This window comes from Geotrypetes seraphini, chromosome 9 (assembly GCF_902459505.1).
Source record: "Geotrypetes seraphini chromosome 9, aGeoSer1.1, whole genome shotgun sequence".
Taxonomy (NCBI): Eukaryota; Metazoa; Chordata; class Amphibia; order Gymnophiona; family Dermophiidae; genus Geotrypetes; species Geotrypetes seraphini.
The window spans coordinates 130,957,078-130,973,804 of NC_047092.1; the positions used below are offsets into that span (position 1 = coordinate 130,957,078).

At 39.7% G+C, this 16,727-nt stretch overlaps 1 protein-coding gene across 6 annotated transcripts in view; it reads left to right on the forward strand.

Moving 5' to 3' along the window:
• Window positions 1-16,727, forward strand: part of ANKMY1 (ankyrin repeat and MYND domain containing 1) — a 283,242-nt gene that overhangs the window by 138,798 nt on the left and 127,717 nt on the right. For 5 of the 6 annotated variants that reach the window (XM_033959160.1, XM_033959159.1, XM_033959162.1 and 2 more), the window contains 2 exons: window positions 3,408-3,563; window positions 11,230-11,337. The exons of the other annotated variant lie outside the window; for it this stretch is intronic. In XM_033959160.1, coding sequence (XP_033815051.1) covers window positions 3,408-3,563; window positions 11,230-11,337 — 264 coding nt within the window. The remainder of the gene's footprint in view (window positions 1-3,407; window positions 3,564-11,229; window positions 11,338-16,727) is intronic. 6 annotated transcript variants of the gene reach the window in all.

The following is a 16,727-nucleotide window of genomic DNA, read 5'->3' on the forward strand; positions in this document are numbered from 1 at the left end:
ACTGGTTGCTGTGGTAAAAGCTCATAGGAATTCTATGAGTGCTGAAGCTTTTACCACAGAGGCCTGTGATTAAAAAAAACAACCCTAAAGTGGCTTGATAAAAAGGGAGTGGGGCCTTTTACTTGATTTTCATTTTATTCTATTTCATTTCCTTTTCTCCTAAAGCACTCCTGACGAAGGCAAAGTTCAACTGAAACACGGACCGAGTTGGGTCCAAAATATGTTGCTATCGTTGTGAGCAATTAGTTGTCTGTAGTATATGGGTATATGCATTACATTGTCAAACACACAATTTATTGTGCTTTGAATTTTCATTGTTTTAGATGTTTTTACAACTGGACATTTTGTTATTTTTAATAAACTTTTCCTGCAACATCCAAAGATGAGTCCATTTCTCCCTCTTCCATCCCATCTCTCTCTGTCCCCTCTCTACCCCTCCAAGTTCATCTCTCTCTCTCACCCCTCCCTTCCTTCTATTATCTCATCCCTAAGTCTAACATCTCTCCCTAGTTTAGACCCTCTCTCAAGTCTGCCATTTCTCCTTTTCTCCCTTCCACTCATCTCCCAAGTCTGCCATTTCTTCATCTCTGTTTTCTAGCACCCCAAGCCAACATCTCTCCCTTCTGCCTCCAGTCTAGAATCACTCATTGACTCTCTTTTCCCCCCACTGCATCCATGCTCCCTCCTCACACCAGGCCACAGTCTGGCATCTTGTCCCTTCCTTCCTCCAACTCCTTCAGCTTTCACTTCCTTCCTCCAAGTCTCTCCCTCTTTAATCGGGAGTTTCAGCCACCACCTCCACCACACCCCTGCCCCGGCATCTATCTTTCCCTCCCGCCAGTATCTCTCCTCCCCCCTCCCCCACACTGCTGCAGATGTTACCAGCAGCAGCAATCCCAGCGCCTCCTTATACTACTGTGACCGCCCCTGAGGAAAAAGGAAGTTATGTCAGAGAGGGCGGATCACAGTAATAGAAAGAAGATGCCAGGTCAGTGGCCTATGTGAATCACTGCTGCCAGTAATTTCTGAAAAGCAAATATGGTACATTCTGCAGCAGCAGCGGGTGGGAGGCAGGAGAAATGCCAACTGGGAAAGAAGGGCAGATGGTGGTGCAGGGGTGCGGCGGAGGTGTCAGCTGAAGCTCCCGATTAAAGAGGAAGAGACTAAGAGGAAGGAAGTAAAAATTTTCCACCCCCTCTAAAAACTGCCCTCAGTTGGCCTAATTATAGGGCCTCCTCTGCTCCATGGTGTGACCTCACCTTGAATATTGCATTCAATTCTGGTTGCCTTATCTCAAAAATGATATAACAGAACTAGATAAGGTTCAAAGAAGAGCCATTAAGATGATAAAGGGGATGAAAATCCTCTCGTATGAGGAAAGACTAAAGAGGTTAGAAATCTTCAGCTTGAAAACGAGATGGTTGAGGGGAGATATGATTGAAATCTATAAACTCCTGAGTGGTGTAGAATGGGTACAAGTGAATCAACTTTTTACTCCATCAAAAATTACAAAGACTAGGGGTACTCAAATTACAGGGAAATTCTTTTAAAACCAACAGGAGGGATTGGCCACTGTGAATACAGGATACTGGGCTAGAGAATGACATGGGGACAAATTTGTTCCTGTCCCCACAGAAACTCAATTTTCCTGCCCCATGCCTGTGAGTTTTGTTCCTGGTCCTGACCCATTCCTTTAAGCTCTGCCTTAATCTCACAAGCCTCGAACACTTATGATTTTAAAGTGTTTGAGGCTTATGCAGATGAGGATGGAGCTTGCAGGAATGGAGCAAGGGCAGGTAAAGAACTCACGGGGACAGGAAAATGAGTCCCCATGTCATTCTCTATACTGGGCTAGATGGACCATTGGGACCCAGTATGGTTATTCTAATGTCTTTAATGACCCGTATAAGGATGTGCTAAGGCCACTTTTTATCATAGTTTGGTAGAGGGTTCCATAGATAATTACGTACAGTGCCAGATTTCAAAGGCATCAAATACCTCATTTATATAGGAGCCTGATTTATTTTTTTTTTTTTTTTGTGATCTTTGAGAGAAAAATCTCTCCATTTGTCTTTGATTATGCCATGGTGCTAGCATTGAAGTAGTTAAGGAAGTTATATACTTATTTTATCTATATATATAAAATCGGAGGTATGTATGTGTGTATGTATGTGTGTGTGTATGTGCCGCGATCACGTAAAAACGGCTTGACCGATTTGAACGAAACTTGGTATGCAGATCCCTCACTACCTGGGGTGATATGTTCTGCGGGTCTCGCGGCCCACCTGCACACGTGGGCGGAGCTACAAACAAAATCAGATTTCACCCATTCATGTCAATGGAAAAAATGTAAAAAGCTGCCATTCTCACAGTAATTAAAAAACGGCTTGACCGATTTGAACGAAACTTGGTATGCAGATCCCTCACTACCTGGGGTGATATGTTCTGGGGGTCTCGCGGCCCACCTGCACACGTGGGCGGAGCTACAAACAGAAAATCAGATTTCACCCATTCATGTCAATGGAAAAAATGTAAAACAGCTGCCAACGCAAAAACGGCTTGCCCGATTTGAACGAAACTTGGTATGCAGATCCCTCACTACCTGGGGTGATATGTTCTGGGGGTCTCGCAGCCCACCTGCACACGTGGGCGGAGCTACAAACAGAATATCAGATTTCACCCATTCATGTCAATGGAAAAAATGTAAAACAGCTGCCAACGCAAAAACGGCTTGCCCGATTTGAACGAAACTTGGTATGCAGATCCCTCACTACCTGGGGTGATATGTTCTGGGGGTCTCGCGGCCCACCTGCACACGTGGGCGGAGCTACAAACATAAAATCAGATTTCACCCATTCATGTCAATGGAAAAAATGTAAAAAGCTGCCAACGCAAAAACGGCTTGCCCGATTTGAACGAAACTTGCAACACATCTTCCTTTTCAGTTTAAGAGATTGCAAATTCCAGTGAGACTTGCATTCTCTATCACACTCAACAAATCACAGGGACAGACTATTACATACTGTGGAGTGGATTTAAGATCCCCCTGTTTTTCCCATGGACAACTCTATGTTGCTTGCTCAAGGGTGGGTTCACCCAAGAATTTATATGTTCTTGCTCCTGGAGGTGAAACTAAAAATGTTGTTTATAATCAAGTTTTGTGTTAGTTGTATTGTATTCATTTTGTCAAATATTTCACATTATAATTTGAATATTGTACTTTTTATAAAGCTGTAAAAAAATAATTTCATTCACCACTATAAAGTATCTTTATTTGAATCCATTTACAGTGTTATTGCTATAATTAAATACCCGTGCAACGCCGGGGCATCAGCTAGTTAGAAATAATTGAGGACATCTAGCTTAGAGGTCTATAATAATCAAGATTTGATCTTTTTAATACTCAGGAAGACAGTTCAACTATGGTATCTGGATTGTCCTTGAAAGGTTGCAATGCATCGGGGACCATCCTCTACAATTACTTTGAAAAATCAGACATTGTTCCAGAGGAGGGTGGAAGAACTCCTTTGCATATTGTATGTCAGAGAACAGATAATCATGAGGTGAAGTAAAAATATAAAGCTTTATATTGCATGGTTGCTGGAGGACAATTCTTCTGGAATAAGTACTGTAGGATTTTTGTCTAGTCTTTAAATATATGTTTTTGGAGCAAAATCATGAAGCTTATTTTTTATGTATTTTTCATTTAGCTCACATAAAATTTTTTTAGTAGTAGTAGTAGAAGATTCAATCTTTTTACACAAGATAAGAAAACAAAATTAAATAAAATTACAAAAGCACATAGCAAAATCCAGTTCAGACATATTTCACAAACTGGGTTGAAAACACACAAAACATCTGGGTAATACCCAACCATCCCTTCTCCTAATTTCATCCTCCTCAAGCCTTCCTCAGATAGAAAGACATATGGATCACAACATTTAGGGGTCTTTTTTACAAAGCAACGCTAAAAAGTGGACTGCACTATCCTCAGTGCAGGTCTTTCCTGCACCGAGGTCACTTTTAGCATAACAATAAAATGGCACCAGTTTCCATTTTTCCTATTAATGGCCAAGTGCTAATTTCCCCATTAGCTCTTGGCCATTAGCACATGAGTCCTTAATGCCACCAATTGTTTTAGGCAGTAAGGGCTCCTGTGCTAACCATGCATTAATTGGTTAGCACAGTGATGTAGCACTGCTAACTGATTAGCACAGTGTGTGCCTATTTCTACCCCAGACCCCCCCCCCTCTCCGAGTTAAAACTATATTTTTTAGTGCCTGGTAATGCACTTCATCCCACAGTACTGCATATTAATCTGCTGTAAGCATACATTACTACTTACCACAGCTTAGAAAAGAGGCCTCAAATAATATATAATCTAACTCTCCCCTCTTCCCCCCTTCGCCTCCCCTCGCAGAACATATGCAAATTATCATTATCATTTCAAACACACTGATTTGTGGTAGAACTATATTTCTAAGTGTATAAATCCTATTAATTCCATATATTCCAACTTCAAGCTTCTAAAGTTAGACCAAAAGAGGGAAAAAAATAAACCTTATACTGGCTTAAATCATACATATGCAAAGATAAGAAATTGTATTGACAGAATAAAAGACTGGATTTACAGTTTATGGTTTAATTGATTTAGAACATAACATAAGAACATGAGTAGTGCCTCTGCTGGGTCAGACCAGAGGTCCATCATGCCCAGCAGTCTGCTCATGCGATAGCCCATCAGGTCTAGGACCTATATAGTAATCCTCTATCTATACCCTTCTATCCCCTTTTCCTTCAGGAAATCATCTAATCCCTGCTTGAACCACCCAATACCGTACTCTGTCCTATCACACCCTCTGGAAGCGCATTCCAGGTGTCCACCACCCTTTGGGTGAAGAAGAACTTGTTAGCATTGGTTCTAAATCTGTCCCTCTTAATTTTTCTGAATGCCCTCTCGTTCTTGTAGTTTTTGAAAGTTTGAAGAATCTATCCCTCTCCACTTTCTCTATGCCCTTCATGATCTTGTAAGTCTCTATCATGTCCCCTCTAAGTTTCCTTTGCACTAATGATTTGCATATGCCAAATCTGTTAGTGTAGCTTAGTAAAAGGACCCTAAGAGTCATGACTACTACTCACCTGATAAAGTTGAATAAAAATAAAAATCAAAGCTTTGTTAGTAGTTCTCAAGAAATTTTATCACTACTATTCATTTTAGACAAGGTGAGTTCTACAACTAGGAAAAAAATACAAATTTTAGGTATAAAACTAGATACTTCATTATCAATGGAATCCAAGATAAATCTGTTCAGGAAGGGTTTCTTTAAACTTAAACAACTTAGGTCAGTTCAATTTGTATTTTTATTTGATTTTATTTCTTAATTTGCTATACTGCTTGACACTACAAAGTTTTAGTGGTTTGCAAAAAAAAAACCAAAAAAAAACATTCAATAAGAATTGTGGCCCCGTTTTATCAAGTTACAGTAGAGCGTTTTAGTGTGAGCCGGCAAAACATGCATAACTTACATAGGGGCCCTTTTATTAAAGTTTAGCATGCGCTAATTCTGTTAGTGCATGTTAAATACTAAGAAGCCTGTTTTACACCTATGGACTTAGCACTTAACATGCCTAATTCCATTAGTATATGCCAAACTTTAGTAAAAGGGCCGCATAGTGCTTATTTGCAATTGGACATTCCCATTAGCGGAGCCTATGTGGGACTCTCATGTGCTTATCTCTAGCACTTAGGCACATGCTCTTACACCAGCTACATGATGATTTATTTGTTCATTTCTTTAGCCTGTCCTCCCAAATGTAACTAGAATGGATTACAGGAGTACATACAAAGTATAGATCAAGACATGACAGACATAACGTATTCAGGTAGATAGAGACACACATCTGGTTTACAGTAGATGATACACTTGGGTTATACTAAGAATAGCATTTGAGTTATAGTGGGTCGGTTAATGGAGCTACTGAATTCCTTTAGTTGCAGGACCCTAAGGCACTGGGTTCATAAGGAGGAAGATTTTCATGGCCCTCCTGAAGTTCCATGGTCCATCTTGCATTCTGATGGAAGAGGAGATGATGTTCCATAGTCTAGGAATATAAGAACATAAGCAATGCCTCTGCTGGGTCAGACCTGAGGTCCATCTTGCCCAGCAGTCCGCTCACGCGGCGGCCCAACAGGTCCAGGACCTGAGCAGTAATCCTCTATTTATACCCTTCTATTCCCTTTTCCAGCAGGAAAATGTCCAATCCTCTCTTAAATCCCAGTACTATTTCTGCCCTATAACGTCTTCTGGGTAAAGAAGAACTTCCTGGCATTTGTATTGAATCTGTCCCCTTTCAACTTTTCCGAATGGCCTCTTGTTCTTTTATTTTTTGAAAGTTTGAAGAATCTGTCCCTCTCTACTCTCTCTATGCCCCTCATGATCTTATAAGTCTCTATCATATCCCCTCTAAGTCTCCCCTTCTCCAGGGAAAAGAGACTCAGTTTCTCCAATCTCTCAGTGTACGAAAGGTTTTCCATCCCTTTTATCAGACGTGTCGCTCTTCTCTGAACTCTCTCGATTAACGCCATATCCTTCTTAAGGTATGGCGACCAAAACTGGACACAGTATTCCAGGTGTGGGCGCACCATCGCCCGATACAGCGGCAGGATAACTTCTTTCGTCCTGGTTGTAATACCCTTCTTGATTATACCTAGCATTCTATTTGCTCTCTTAGCGGCCGCTGCGCACTGTGCCGTCGGCTTCATTGACCTGTCCACCATTACCCCCAAGTCCCTCTCTTGGGTACTCTCATTCAATAACATCCCTCCCATCGTATAGTTGTACCTCGAGTTTCTGCTTCCCACATGCAATACTTTACATTTCTCAACGTTGAACTTCATTTGCCATTTTGTCGCCCATTCCCCTAGTTTGTTCAAGTCCCTTTGCAATTCCTCACAGTCCTCTTTAGTCCGAGCTCCCCTAAATAGTTTGGTGTCATCTGCAAATTTTATTATCTCACACTTCGTCCCTGTTTCTAGATCATTTATGAATATATTAAATAACAGCGGCCCGAGCAAGGAGCCCTGCAGAACACCACTCGTGACCTTCCTCCAGTCAGAGTAGTGGCCCTTCAACCCTACCCTTTGTTTCCTACCTGTCAACCAGTTTCTGATCCATCTATGTACATCTCCATCCACCCCATGGTTCTTCAGTTTCCGGAGTAATCGTTCATGAGGCACCTTGTCAAAGGCTTTTTGGAAATCAAGGTATATGATGTCTATGGGGTCATCTCTGTCCATCTGTTTGTTAATTCCTTCGAAGAAGTGTAGTAAGATGGTTAGGCACGATCTTCCCCTGCAGAAACCATGTTGGCTGGTTATCAGAAGTTTGTTTCTTTCCAAGTGATCATCGATGTTTTCTTTTATCAGTGCTTCCGCCATTTTTCTGGGAACCGAGGTCAGACTCACCGGTCTGTAGTTTCCCGGGTCACCTCTTGATCCCTTTTTAAAGATGGGCGTGATGTTGGCTGTCTTCCAATCCTCTGGGATCACGCCTGTTTTCAGGGATAGATTGCATATTTGCTGCAGTAGTTCCGCTATCTCCTCCTTTAGTTCCTTCAGAACCCTTGGATGGATTCCGTCCGGACCTGGAGATTTGTCAATTTTTAGTTTATCTATCTGCCTGTGCACATCTTCAAGGCTCACTTCCATGAATGTTAATTTTTCTGCTTGATTTCCATTGAAGAATTGCTCAGGTTCCGGTATGTTGGTTGTGTCTTCGTTTGTAAATACAAACGAAAAGAATATGTTCAGTCTTTCCGCGACTTCTTTCTCCTCCTTCACTACTCCCTTACTGACTCCATCATTCAGCGGTCCCACCTCCTCCCTTGCTGGCTGTTTCCCTTTAACATATCTGAAGAACGGTTTGAAATTTCGAGTCTCCCTAGCTAACTTCTCTTCATACTCTCTTTTGGCATTTCGAACCACACAGTGACATTCTTTTTGATACTTCCTGTGCTCTATCCAGTTTCCTTCAGTTTTGTCCTTTTTCCATCTCCTGAATGAATTTTTCTTATTACTTATCGCTTCCTTCACTATTTTAGTCATCCATATCAGGTCCTTTATTCGACTCTTTTTGCTCCCCTTTCTGAATCTGGGGATGTACAGATTTTGCAGGCTGTTTCAGTCTTGAGGTAACTTCCAGCTGGTAGGGTCAGACATCTCTCTCCTTGGGATCTCGGTGGTCGGCTAGGGGCTTAGGTTTGTAACTTTGTTGTCATATAGCCTGGTATCATCTTGTGGAAGGTTTTGAAACCAAGAACTAAGGATTTGAAGGTGCAGGTTTTTTTAATAGGTAGCCAGTGCTTGGAAGCTAGTGAAAGAGTATTGTGGTCGCAGATGCCCAGGTTTTTCAGAAAGCGGATTGCAGCTTTCTACACACATTGGAGGCGCGGAGAGGGTTTTAACAGGTAAGCCCACTAGTAGAGCATTGCAGTAATCTAAGTGGGATAATACGAAAGTATACAATAGTTGGGAGAATACGGGTTCTGAAAAATATGTACAGATGCACTTTAGCTGGTGGAGGTAGAAAAAGGATGACAACACTAATTTGAAGTATTTGTAGTATTTTGAGTCTAGAAGAATTCCTAGGCTGCGGGCACTGTCTTTGGATGTAAGGGTGTCATTTCCCCAAGAGAAAGAAGGATGGGGAAATGTGCAAGATTCTTTGTGTATCCAGAGAAGTCCAGTTTTTGAGGCATTGAGCTGTAATTTGTTTACTGTCATCCAGGTCTTGATATCAGTTAGACAACAGTGGAGTTTCTTGATTTGTGTGTCGCGATTTTGGCCTAGGGGAGGTAAAATTGTATGTCAGTGAATGAATGGATTTTAATTTGGTATTTTCCTGCTATGTCAAGTACTGATCTGACGTAAAGATTAAAGAGGAGTGGAGATAATAAAGCACCCTGGGGCACTCTGTAGTTTAGCGGTTTAGGTTCAGATAAGGATGGTCCTAGTAGTACTCTCTGTGATCTTTCAGTTAGGAAGGAGAACCATCTTAGTGCAACATCCTGTATTCCAATGGTATTTAACCTGGACAGGAGAATATAGTGGTTGATAGCTTCAAAAGCGGCACTTAAATCTAGAAGTACCAGCAATGTGTCATTTCCTTCATCTAGAATTTTCCAGCAGTCATCCACGATGTCTAGTAGCATTGTTTCTGTGCTGTGATATTTCCTTTAGTCTGATTGGAAGTTTGAAAGGGTGACGTTTGTTTCTATGAACTCACGTAGTTGTGCGAGTACTATCTTTTTTTAAATATTTTTTGACACAAAATGGAAGTTTGATACTGGTCTAAAGCTACTTGGTTTGTCCTGATCCATGGTGGGTTTTTTGCGGAGCTTTCCAGCTCTTTGGTATTTTGCCTGATTTTAAGGACTCGTTTATCAGAGGTAAGATGGATTCCAAAAATGCTTCTTTAGTTTCTAGGAGCTTAGTGGAAGGGCATGGATCATGGACAGATGTTATGGGGTGTAAGGAGTCTACTATAGATTTTAGATCATCGTAGGACACTTATTTAAAGTTTTTTAGGGTTTTAGTCTTATGTGCGACATTGTGTAGAAAGATCTCTGGGATGTTCGGTAATGTTTTGGCCTGAGTCCAAGGTTGCACATATATTTGATATTTTTGTGGAAGAAGGAAGAGAGGGATTTGCTAGCTAAGTTAGTTTGCTGGGATTGGTTTGTTCCTTGGAAGGTGGAGAATAAGTTTTTTGTCAGCGAGAAGATGGCTTTTGACCTGCTTGGGATCTTAGATGATAGATTTGTGAAATGGGCCTTTTCTGTTGTATGAGTTGTCAGTTTGTAGTCTTCCAGTAGACTCTTCCATGTGGATTTGTCCTAAGCACTGTAGACTCTATATTCTATAGGAAAGTAGTATATAGTATTCTATAAAGGAAAAGAGAGACTTACTTTACTTTATAGAATAGGTTAGGCACATGCTCACACAAGCTACCTGGTTATTCTACTATTCTGTAAAGGAAAGGAGAGACCTACTTTCCTTTATATAATAGGTTCCCAATAGACACCTTCAAAATATAGGTACCTTTTATAGAATTGCCCTCCACATGCAGTTTTTTAGTACAATGTGAGAAAGCTATTAACAAGATGCAAAGCATGCAAGAATGTGTAAAGTAGCTCATAAATAAATGCAACTCGTGTTATAATATTCATGCATTTCAAACTCTCCTATAGTGTGCATCCCAGAGCAGCAGAAGCAAAGAAACAAGCTCCTGCTGCTGCCTACCTGCTTACTGCTTAAGCAGGCACTGTTTTGCAAGTTAGCACTGATTTTCAGCACTATGGTTATAACAGGAGGCCTGAATGAGAAAAAGGTGCCTATTTTATAAAGGGAAGATAGGCAAGTATGGAAAAAAAAACAACCTAGACCCAATAGTGCTCAAATGCCTATAAACAAATACTAGTTTTTGCTATGAGCATTGAGGCATTTACCTCGCCGGCCTGTGGTAGAACCCTCTACCGCAATTTAGTAAAAGGAGCCCAAAGTTCCAACAGTTTTGTGGACGGTATAAATAGAAACAGAGAAAATAGGCAGATAAAGATCATATGGTCTATCCAGTCTGTCCATCCATATCATCCTCTTTTCCTCCCTCTAAGAGAATCCACATGCCTGTCCCATGCTTTTTTGATATCAGTCCTGTTTTATAAAGTATGCCCCATGTATGCCTGTGCACAAATCATTTATGTGCAGTCTTTATGTGTATGTTCTTTTTACATAAAATTGTGATACAATTGTATAAAAGACCTTTTTTTTGCAGGTATAACAGGCTTCATATGAGGAAAAGGTTTTATAAATTTTACATGGATAAATTTTATCTGGTTAGGTTTAACTGAGAATTCATAAAGATAACTGATTAAATTAGCTGGTTATCTTATGTTCTCATTGGGTCTTTAAATTAAGACATGTTAGTACATAAATGAGACAGCTCAATACAAAGTTACAAATAATTACAACATCTGTAAATAATAATAATTTTTTAAAAAACTATTATCTAAATGAGTAAATTATTTGATATCTACAGACATTGGTTTACCTTTCTGTAATTGACATGGTTGATATGTTATTTGTTCTCTTTTGTACTCACAAAAATAATAAAATTTTACTGAACTCAAAAAAAAACTATTATCTAATCATTGTGTCTTTTGTTTACTCAGAATGCAAGGGATATCGTTCGCTTTCTTTTAATGCATAAAGCAGATCCTAATGTCCTTTGGAATGGTCAATCGCCACTCTCATTAGCAATTGCCAGTAAAAATAAACTGGTAAGCATTGGCAATGCTGCTTTAATTTTTTACTATTCTAAACAGATTTTTATGATTATACAGGCAGTTATAATGTACCATGAGCTTCAGAAATTATATATAGAGATTATATCTATACTGTAGACAATTGTAGCTCAATTTTGTATAAGGACTCTAGGTCAGAAAAGGAACTTCCAAGTCAAGACATTCAAAACTGGCTGAAAAGTTCTCAGTCCAATCAAGAAGGGAATGACATGGAGCAAGGTTCCTTCTAAAGCAATGCGGCTGTGCCGTTTCTTTCTATTTTTATTTTTATTAAAATTTCAGTTTCCATGATCACAAAATCATACAAATTAAACAGAGCAACAGAAAAGGAATAACCATAATACATTAATAAACAGATATTTCACTTTTTGTTCTGGGTTTTTTTTCAACCCACTCTTTGTGGGGAAGAGAGCATAAGAAAAAATTGGATCTCTTAACTTTACACCAATTTAATAATCTAAACAGATAAGTGTCTGAGTCAAACCTAGGTTACTAATTACGAGCATAACTCTTGTTCCTCAACTGGGGAACTAACAGTAATCACTACTTTACCTGAAATAAATCTAGACAACTAAGAAGATTCAAAAAAGGTATACCTAACTCTTTTAAAATTCACATGACATTTACAAGGAAATCTGAGTGCAAAAGTAGCACCCAACTTTAAGACCTGAGGTTGAATTAGGAATTGCATTCTTTTCTTTTGGGTTATTCTTATATGTCCAATTACACTCCATTGTGTATGTTCACTTGTAGACCGTTCTGAGCTACTGGGAGGACGGTATAAAAATCTAAATAAATAAAACAAATAAATAAATAAATTCTAGCTACATCTGGATACATTCTTATCTTTTGATTCAGGAACATTTTATCTTTATATTTAAAGAACAACTTTAATGACCAGTCTCTATCTGAATCTAAAGCTAATTGTACAAAAAGTGTAGCTAGAGACACCTGCTCAGAATCTGACTTTTCAAGAATATTTGTCAAGTCCAAAATATCAAATGTAGGATCTTCAGTAATCTTTTTCTTTCCAGAAGGCAAGTAATATATTTTGGAAATAGGTGGAATAGATTTTTGTGGCACCTTCAATACCTCTATTAAATATCTTGTAAACATTTCCAATACTGATAATGTAATTAATTTGGGAAAGTTAATTAACCTCAAGTTCTGTCGCCTTGTTATATTCTCAAGCATTTCAAGCTTAAAGTTAATGTTCCCGTTTTCTTTTATAAGGAGCCGGTTTAGTGCTCCCAATACTTCAATCTCTTTCCCATGTTCTATTACTTCCTTTTCCATTTTTCCAACTCTTTGTTGCATTTTAGATGATTCTAAAAGAACTCCCGAGCATTGAGTTGTTAAGTTCTGAATCTGGTTTCCCAGTGAAGATTGCAATTCTGATATTGCTTTCCATATTGAATTTAAATCAATTACTAGTGGAAAAATTATACTAATCTTAATTATACATTTTGGTGGAATTCGGTATGCCATATTTTTAAGATGGAAAGAACAATTGCAATACAGAAAGGGAACTATAATAATTTTATAAAGATCTGGGGGCCATTGGAACGATATTGTAATGAGTAAATATCATTTTCCTTGGATGAATATATGTACACATAGGAGGGGTGGGGGGAGTTTTTCTGGAAATTTCACTAAATTATATGTTTATATTATATTTATGATATAATTGATTATAATATTTGAAAGAAGGTGGGTGAGACGGGATATAATTTTTATGTTTTTAGAATTATATGAGAATTACAAATGTTATTGTTGTTACTAATGATATATTCCTGTACGCTTGCTGTAAGTTTTCAAAATGAATAAAGAATTAAAAAAAAAAAAAATCAATTACTAATGGTTTTTTAAAAGGAACTAATACAAACTCAGGACATTTTTTTCCTTTCACAGTACCTGAAGAACCAAGGGATTCCAGTGATTTCTGTGTCCCTAGAGTCTGCTCCAAGGTCTCACGCAGCAGTGGTTGTAGTGTAGATCCAGCTAATACCCTCTGAACCGCGAGATCTTCATTCTCTTTGCAGCTCTCAGATATCTCTGCCTCACTCTCTTCACTCACTGTACTGAAAGACAGTGAGTGTAATGATGGTGGCGCTGGCGTTTCCCACTCCGCCGGTGATAAGCTGATTGCCTCGAAGGAGGTCCGAGAATCCTCCGACAAACTCTGTACTCCAGCCGAGGACTTCTCGACAAACACGTTCATCGGCCCCGACATCTGGACTTCCAACCCGAGCTCTAAAGGGAACACCCGGGTCTTCAATTTATGCTTCACTATCAGGTAATGAGGCAAAAGGGATGGCGGCGTTCTGGCGAGCTTCCCGGATCGCCATCTTGGTTAAACTCCTCATTCAATTTGAAAGACACAAATCTTAACCCTTGTACGCCGTTTCTGCATCCCGTCTCTGAATTGAAGATCAGGGCCAGTATTCATCAATGCTTATTCAAGCAGATCTAACACTACCCAACTCTCTCATATGCACTTTCAAGCAGAATACTTTGAAGAGTCAGATTCAGACCTTTTCTGGGAGATGGAATAGGATCCATAGGACCTGTCAACAGAGGAATACTGTGGCATACTTTCTCTAAGAACTCTCCGCCAACTTAGAGGCATAAGTCTCCTTCAAAAAATATTTTTTTTCCTGGGTTTGTCAGTGGGATTTCTTAGAAAATACCTTTTAAATTTGAAACAGAGGAATCTTTTTGAAGTATTGGAATATGTCTAACTAACTAAAACTAAACTAAACCTTAGGTTTGTATACCGTGCCATCTCCACAGGCGTAGAGCTCGGCATGGTTTACAGAGATAGGAAGAAAGGAACTCCAATGAAGGGTTATAGGAAAGGAACAAGAAGAAAGAGAGGGACAAGGGTCTCCCTTTCTAGCGAGAGTATCAGAGTACCCCTTCATAGAATTTTGAAAGATGCCCTTTTCAAAAACTAGAATGCTCCACTAATGAATGTAAGTTACTCCAAAAAACATTGATACTCGTACTATGTGCAGAATTCAGAAACGTTCTGGATTTGGCAGAACAGAATTACCACATCATTCTTTGGTTGTAGAATCCACTTTAAAGTACATTCACAGTACAAGATCACATTTGTCTGCCCCTTCAGGAAGAGAGGCTAGAACTCTAGACTCCTTTGGTAGGCAGGTATTTCAGGCTTCTGTGCTGACCAACCGCATATTGAACTACCAACTTTATTCCACCATCTACTTGAGGTCTATCATACAAATCATGTTTCATTTATAGATTTCTTCCTTCCTGAAAAGGCTTCTGAGTTTATTAAACTCCACAAAAAATTACTAGATTGTTATGAATATCTGGCAAAAGGGACCATTAATCACTTTGTGTCATCTTGCATCTCTGGACTAGGTATAGCCATGTGTCGTCTTTCTTGGCTCAGAGTTTCAGATATTGAACCTGCAGTGCAGGAGTGCTTAGCAGATATCCTTTGTTGAAGAATCAGCTTGTTAGGTGACAAAGTTGAAAGGGTGGCTGACCTTTTTAAAACACTCTCGAGGCTACAGTCTTCTACTCCTCCTTCAAGGAGATTTTTAGGGGGCATGCAACACTCTTACTACTACTCTTCTAAAAGTCATTATACCCTCTGCCTCTCTGGCTCAGAGAACCCTTGCTCAATGCTTACATCCAAGGCATCAGCGGGGAATAAAGTCATAGATCCCTGTGCATACGAAACAGCAACCCAGTTTTTGACTCCTAAATAGAAAGCATTGCCACGATGCAGTTGTCAGTGTCAGACAACCTTCCAGTCAGGAGTAGGCTGATTCTATTTCAAGAGGTGGCCCCTCATTACATCCAACTGCTGGTTTCTTCAGATTTGCTATTGGGAAGGAAAGCGTCCTGAGCATCCACCAAAAGAATCTTGTTTCAACTTTTTCCAGCAAGAACTCTCTATTCCAGTAAAATGCAATTGAACCAGTTACTCTGTTGGTTGAGGGGATGAGGGTTCTATTCTAGGTACTTTTACATATAAAAAAAGACAGGTGGAGTTCAACTGATTCTCAACTTGCAGAAATTTAGCATGGTTTCCCTAGGATCCCTTCTTCCCGTGATTCAGTTCAGTGGCTGGCTTTGCTCTCTAAGCCTTAAGGAAGCCTACATTCTTATCTTTATTCTACTGGCTCACAGGAAATTCTCCTATGTTTCTGCTTTGAAATTTTGCAGCTTGGCCTTAGGTCCTTGGGCTTTCACAAAGTGCCTGGTAGTGATAGAAGCAACTGTGCACATGTGGATGTCTCTCTCTACCTCGATGACTGGTTGATAAAAGCAGCTTCTCAGCAGTAGGTGCTCACATCCATTCTGTCCACCATCCATCTCCTTGAACTCATGGGATTTGTAGTCAGTTACCCCAAACTATATCTTCAACCAATTCAATGCTTGGAGTTCATTAGAGCCTTTCTTGACACAATTCAAGGATGAGCTTTTCTGCTTTAACAAAGAGTAGACAAGATAGTAAATCTGTCCGTATAGATTTTCTGTTTTAGTTCTATTTGTCAACTACTGCATCTCATAGACCACTTGGCTTCAACTGTACATGTTACACCATTAGCTTGACTCCATTTCTGAGTACCTCAGTGGACCCCTCTCATGGGAGCACTTTCAGATTCTGGCCTAAAAACTAACTCATTATGAGTACACATCAGTGCACTTTCCACTCAAGGATTAATGGCAAGCCAATACTGATTCAACACTTGGTATTTTGATTCATGAAAGACTTGTTGTATACCAAACCACCTAGCAAGCCTCCCCTGGTGGCCTAGGATCTGGTGTGTCAAAGCAGCTCCTGATTGGTGTAGCCTGACTTTAGTAACAGGAAGAGGTGGTTGGAGCATACCAAGAGTGATTTTCTGTACCCACCAGCACCCCAGCTGCCCTCTCCAGGCGAAAAACCATATTTGCGGTTTTTCAAAATCATCCTGTTTTGCAATACATTTTTCCAAGTGTCCTAACTTCTTAATGCCATCATTTCTCCTGCCCCAATAATTTCCAGTGAAAATATTAAAGTGTGGAAACCTTTTGGAGAGCCCTTGTATAATGACACCCTAAATTTCTCTCTAAAATGTAATTTCATCTCAGTCAATCCATTGTACTTCTTGTCTTCTTACCTAAGCCTCACACTCATCCTGGAGAAGCAGTGCTGCACACCCTAGACTTTAAGCATGCTTTAGCGTATTATCTGGAACATACTGAATCTCATAGGAAGTCTTCCCATCTTTTTGTAGCTTTTGACGCTAATACACTGGAGATTCCAATCACTAAGCGTTACTTCTCTAATTGGCTAGATGACTATATCTCCTTTACATATACTTAGGTTTGGCTCACCCTTC